At 42.6% G+C, this 6373-nt stretch overlaps 1 protein-coding gene across 1 annotated transcript in view; it reads left to right on the top strand.

The window, feature by feature from the left end:
* The window catches only part of DYM (dymeclin), a gene marked incomplete at its 5' end in the record, with an annotated part of 148932 nt that overhangs the window by 62180 nt on the left and 80379 nt on the right, over positions 1-6373 (top strand). Inside the window, one exon of the mRNA XM_009883702.1 lies at positions 3187-3369. Within this exon, the coding sequence (XP_009882004.1) occupies positions 3187-3369 (183 nt within the window). The remainder of the gene's footprint in view (positions 1-3186; positions 3370-6373) is intronic.

The following is a 6373-nucleotide window of genomic DNA, read 5'->3' as shown; positions in this document are numbered from 1 at the left end:
TTTAAGCTGTTGTTAATGATCAGAAACAGTATTTTCCTTAGAAATATCTCTTAACTTGAGTATGTTGGGAGTGCCACCCACTACTTAGCACCTAATTTGCCGTTGCCTTTTGGAACTGAAAGGAATATTCTGAACCCTTTAACAGCAAGTCCGGAACACACTCGCCAACAAGAGACAGAATTTCAGGAGGTGACTTGGGTCATATATCAATGCGCAGAATTCTCCTGGATGTAATTACCTCGTTCTCCCTGGTGGAGGATTGGATTTCCTTGCCGGTATCTTGGCCGTATCCCTTTTTTCCTAACTCTTGAGGAAAGGTGTAGGAACAGCAGATACCAACCACAGTGGTGGAAAACTAAAAGTGCTGGTTGAGCTGAGAACTACGCTAAAGTTCATGAGGAAATGTGCTGACTTTGAATTCATTTAACAAATGATGATAAATATATGATTATTTCTTTTTTAAAAAAAACAAAAAAAACAAACAAAACAATTTCTTTGCGTGTTACCTATCCTGATAACTCACAGGAGCTTAAAAGCTAATTTGACGGTCAGCATTTTTATTCAGCTTCCTTCTCATTTAAGGACAGCGGATCAAACCCACGGTGATAAAGGATTATTAATGCAAGGTGAAATTTTCCCTAAGGTGGCTGTAATTATAGTGCTTTTTATTATAAGAACTCCTTCCAGCTGCTTAACGCCGAATGGCATTAGTTCCTTTGCCTTTGACGTGGCAGTAATTGCCTCGCAATTGGGGCGATGAAGTTGGTTTATTATAAAATCAGACTATATAATTACATTTGAAGAAAAAAAAAAAATACTCTTTGGCTGGCTCGAAGTTTTTTGTAGGGCTGAGCGTACTTTATGTTCTTTTAGTTGCTTATACTACACTTAAGTTTTGCATTCAGAGGGCTTACAGGGTTTTGTGCTGCGCACCTTGAATCTCGCAGGCTAAGAGATGGGAAACCAAACTCAATTTTTCTGTCTTTAAGAAAGCGTGTTAGGATTCATTTTGAATTTAGGCATTAATTAAAAAAAAGGAAATGAGAATGTTGGGGTCTCTTTAAAGTTGAGCTTGTTTCTTATTTAGGTGCTCTATGATTCAAGAGTTTGACCTATACAATGAATCATTTGATGAAATGCTCAGTGTCTACCTAAAAATTCAAGATACACTCAAAAAAATACAGTGCTAAGCAGGCATTTGGGGACGAATATCATCCAGTGTGATTTGATCTTATCCTCTGGGAACGTACTGGGAGCCCAGGTGTGATAAAGGCAGTGGCCCAGTGACATGGACATCGTTACATGCCACCGTAGCCACGGAAGGGGGACAAGTTTTATCCTTTCCCCTGGCTCTTTCCCCAGGAACGCTGAGTCTGCAGCATCTCTCCTTCAGCTTTGGTGTTCCCCCCCCAGTGTAATACAGTCTCGTGAGCGTTGGCAAGAAAATGAGGATTTATGGACTCGGTGTGAGAGGAGTGCTCTAATCCTCCTCTTCTCCTTCCCAGTCTCCTTACATCGGTACTTGGGCACGTAGCTGGTCAACTTGGTTCCTCAACGCAGTTGTAATTAGGAAAAGGAATTTCGAATGCAGTAGTTTAGTTTAATTGGAGTTATTTTTTTATTACTTTTTTTTAATGCTGTAAGGATTTGTAGTGGTTTTGGCAGCGTCAGGTTGATGGTTGGACTCAATGATCTTAAAGTCCCCTTCCAACCTAGACGATTCTGTGATTAAGTATGAAAATGATTCCGCTTGCGTTTCGGGCTCAAACATCAAAGTTTCAAGAGTACGATAATGAGAGTTTTAACGAGCAGCTTTCAGGTGCAGCCTTAATGCTGGAGTGGTACATGCACCATATATACGTACCGACATAAAAGGGAGGGTATTCCAACATGCCTTCTTCCTACAGGTAGTGAGAAAAGAACCGAGAGTTGGTGTGGGGTGATGAGCTATTTACATTTTCGTACCTAATAAATTTTTTGCAGGTCCAAAATGAATGAAGTTTGAGCGCTTTGTTATATGTCTATTTTCAAGGCAGTTGTGAGACAGCAAAAACTTTCTTACCCAAGAGGAATCAGCCAGTCTGAAATATATATTTTTTTTTTTGTTTGGCATTATCAATAGTGATTTGTCACTTCAAATTTTTCTTTCTTTTTAACTGGATTTTAAACTTCAAGTTATTGTAATCAGTTTGTACTTCTGTACCGTTACAGGTTATATGCAGTCCCTTAAAAAGGAATTTTGGAGCAGTGTAAGTACTTCCAGCTGGACTGCTTTTTCAAGTTGTTTCATCTTCTGTAGGAATGCAAAAATACGAGGCAGAGTTTAATAATAGCTCAAAATTTAAATTTAAATGGCTGTTGATCCTGTCTTTTTTTCCAAGAAGTTTATTATCTGGTATTTTGTTGTCTACCTGCAATAATGAGCGATGATGATGATCTCTACAGGACTCTCAATTTGGAGGTTCTAGTTTAAGCAGTATTAGATTTTTGTTGCTGCATTTTGCCTAAAATATGCTGAGTTTATTCAAATATGCCAGAGTAAAAAAAAATTATTAAAAAATGCCCAGAGAAGTTGTGGAAACTCCATCCCTGGAGGTGTTCAAGGCCAGGTTGGACGGGGCTTGGAGATGGTGGGAGATGTCCCTGCCCATGGCAGGGGGGTTGGAGCTGGATGATCTTTAAGGTCCCTTCCAACCTAAACCATTCTATGAAAATGAGAATACATGAGAAAAACGCTGCATGATGGAGCACATCAGTTTTATTAAGAAGGCAACGTAGAAGCTCCTTTTCATCTCTTAATACGTTAGCATTACCAGCATTATTAGCATTATTATTATTACTCACTACATGAATCCTTTAGTTGGTATCTGCTCTGTGTTTAAGGTTCTCCCCTACAAACATATGCTTTTGTTGCACGTCTCCTAATTTCCTTTTCGTGTATTCCTATGACTTAATTTTCTTGAATTTCCAGTAATCTTTCAATTCCCACCTCTCCGTGCCTACTGCCCTGTGACTCCTGCAATTTTCATTTTGAGAAATCAAGTAGCCGGACCTGTCATCTCATTGTATGGGGGTGAATTGTTTTTCCCTCTTCTCTCTGTCTGTCAGCTGCTGTCTTTGCCTCCAAAGGAGCTTTGTTCATTAAAATGTGAACACTCATAATATTTTTTTGCCTTTTCTCTCCAGCTGGCCTGTGGACGGTCTTCACGCTAGGTGGAGTGGGGAGTAAACCAACGCCGCAGCTGGAGCAGTGCTCCCCTCTAGCAAACCAGAGTCTGCTGCTTCTCCTGGTCTTGGCCAATCTGACCGATGCTCCAGATACGCCCAATCCCTACAGGCAAGCTATTATGTCCTTCAAGAACACGCAAGGTTTGTATCTGTTCTCATTCTAAGCATGAACTGATGAAAATGAAGTGTTAAAATCATAGAATAGTTTGGGTTGGAAAGCACCTTTAAAGGTCATCTAGTCCAAACCCCCTGCAATGTGCAGGGACATCTTCAACTAGATCAGGTTGCTCCAAGCCCCATCCAACCTGGCCTTGACCACCTCCAGGGGTAGGTCAGCCACCGCTTCTCTGGGCAACCTGTGCCAGGGGCTCACCACCCTCACAGGAGAGAATTTCTTCCTAATATCTCATCAAAATCTCCCCTCTTTCAGTTTAAAACCATTCCTCCTCATCCTATGTCTCCCCTCCCTGATCCAGAGTCCCTCCCCAGCTCTCCTGGAGCCCCTTTAGGCACTGGAAGGGGCTCTAAGGTCTCCCCGGAGCCTTCTCTTCTCCAGACTGAACCCCCCCCAACTCTCCCAGCCTCTCCTCCCAGCAGAGGTTCTCCAGCCCTCGCAGCATCTCCGTGCCCTCCTCTGGACCCGCTCCATCATGTCCATGTCCTTCTTATGTTGGGGTCCCAGAGCTGGACGCAATATTCCAGGTGGGGTCTCATCAGAACAGAGTAGAGGGTGTAACAGAATCAGTGTTACGTTGCTGTGACTACTTAGAGGTTCTCTTTCCAAAACTTTTTTTCCCTCCAGCCAGCTCGTGGAAGAGCAGTAACAGTGCATTTTCTTCTGGGACTTTTGAGGTGGAGTTCCTCGAGTGCTGGAACTTAACGGAAGGGGCGGAGGGAGAAAGATTCTCTTTCCTTCAGACTTGAGAAATTCTAGAAAGCTTCGTAATTTCATAAAATATAAATAAAGCTGACCTGTAAGTCGGTCGGTTGTCCAAGAGTCTGCAGGAGTCCCCTAAAACTTTATAACATTTGAGAAAATTGTGTTTAGCTGCAGTCACATTTCTTAGAGCTAACAAGAGCAATTAAATCGCCAACCGGATGAATTTGCTAACTGTATTCTTGTATTGCGAACGGGAGGAGAAACTGCTTAATGTAAACACTTTCTTGAGATTGTATCTATGGAAAATTTCAGAGTTGCTTCAGTGCTTGGCTGGTTCCGCTCCGTGTATCAGGTGATGCGGGTGCGATGCTGTACTGCCTCAGCGCTCCCCGTTGCAGAGGGTCTCCCTTGGGACGGAGTAATGCCGGAACGCGGTTTGGACTGCCTGGATAGCTCAGCTTGCAGGCGGCGTGCTGCTTCTCGTATATATTTTCTCCGTACACTTAAATCTCTTCAAGTTTTAGCCATGGGGCTTTGCCTTTCGTTGGCTTCGTGCAGGTTGACAGCGTGCTCAGCTGCCGCGTGGTAACTTGTGGAGTCACATCAGTACCCCTGAGTTGCTCACTTCGTTTGAGGGAAGTTCTTACATTCCTTTAACCCTTAAGTTTTTAGCAGGTTGAGCTCTAGTTTCATTCCCCTGAGGAATTTTTGGGGGTTATTAAGATGGATTGTTCACATAAGAGGAATTCTTAGTCCCAGTGTGACCCTTTGATTTATTAGATACTGTTTACTGGCAATTGAGATCAAATTCTTGATATGGTTTTTGTTATTTAAACCGAGAACTTCCACCACAAATGCCTTTTTTGTTGTTGTTGTTTGTTTATTTATTTTGGCTGACTTTGTTTCATGCCATCAGTAACTAGTGGTGTATTTCCTCAAAAACTGTTATACTTGTATCATTATAAAATTTTAAAAGAATTTATTCTATGTCAAGAGTAGCGTGAAAAGCCGTATTTTCTCTAGCTGTGTATGTTTATAGAATGACTTATTGTTTCCAGTGAACTTGTTTCCACTGGCAATATTCATTTAACTGAGCTTAAATTTAATTCCTATGAGCATTCTGAAGGGCTGGTAAAAGGAACGCGATGTGAAAAAGAAAGGCTGGTTACGGTCGTAGTGATGTATAGCATGCGATTATAACGTGAAAACTGGCTCTTTTTGTTGAAGTAATTTATTTAATTTAATTGGGACAGAACTGGTCAAATTCAGGATAGTTTTCTTCATTCTACATGGTCTAGAATAGCTTAATTTCTCTGTTGGTTGTTTTAACGTTCTGTAGAATAATACAGGATATGCTGCTGTTGTAGAGAAGTTTCTTTAATACTGTTTCGATTTTTTTTTTTTTTTTTACTTTTTTTTAAATATCTCTTAATAAAACAGATAGTGAAGAGCTATACATGTAAGTGGCGTGGTTTAAACATGCACAGAAGTGAAGCTTGAAAGGCAACAGACACTCAGTTAATGAGCTGTGGTGTCAGGTTGCTGCCTAATAGAACACCTTGAATTAATCTGATTTTGCTGTCTCCATCCAAATTTTCCCTCGTAAAGAGAAATACTCACCTGAAGCAGGCCGGTTTCAAACCAGTCAAGGCCAGGTTGGATGGGGCTCTGAGGAACCAGGTCTAGTGGAAGGTGTCCCTTCCCATGGCAGGGGGAGTTGGGACTCCATGATCTTTAAGGTCCCTTCCAACCCAAACCATTCTATGATTCAATCAGGCCCTAATGGATGATTCTATCGACAGAATTTAGTGATTGAAGGAGGCATGGGGTTCAGAAAAAACAAGTTTTGATCTCTCCTCTGCCTGTTGGCACCTCGGTTTGGGGAGAGGCAGGGTCTCCATCGCCGATGTGCTGGCCCTCGCCCCTCTGTGTGTGGGCAGTGCCTGCTGACTCGGCGGAAAGGAGAAGTCTTTGCTCCGGTGCCTCCTGCTGAGTTCAGTTGAATGGCTGGAGCCCTCACCCCTCGCCCAGGCCAAGAGAAGGAGCGGCTCCCCGGCACGCCGTCTCCGCCGGGCCCCCAGGAACCCAGTGGGAGCCAGGGCTCCTGTGGGGCTCCTTGCAGGTCTTCCAAACACTTATTTTGAACAACATCTTTGGAAGGAATAAGTGATGACTACCACATTCTTCCATGCTGAAAGCTATTTGTAGAATCGTAGAATGGTTTGAGTTGGAAGGGACCTTGAAGATCATCTTGTTCCAACCCCC

The sequence above is a fragment of the Charadrius vociferus genome, unplaced genomic scaffold, assembly GCF_000708025.1.
Source record: "Charadrius vociferus isolate BGI_N301 unplaced genomic scaffold, ASM70802v2 scaffold264, whole genome shotgun sequence".
NCBI lineage: Eukaryota > Metazoa > Chordata > Aves > Charadriiformes > Charadriidae > Charadrius > Charadrius vociferus.
This window is presented reverse-complemented; position numbering and strand designations above follow the sequence as displayed.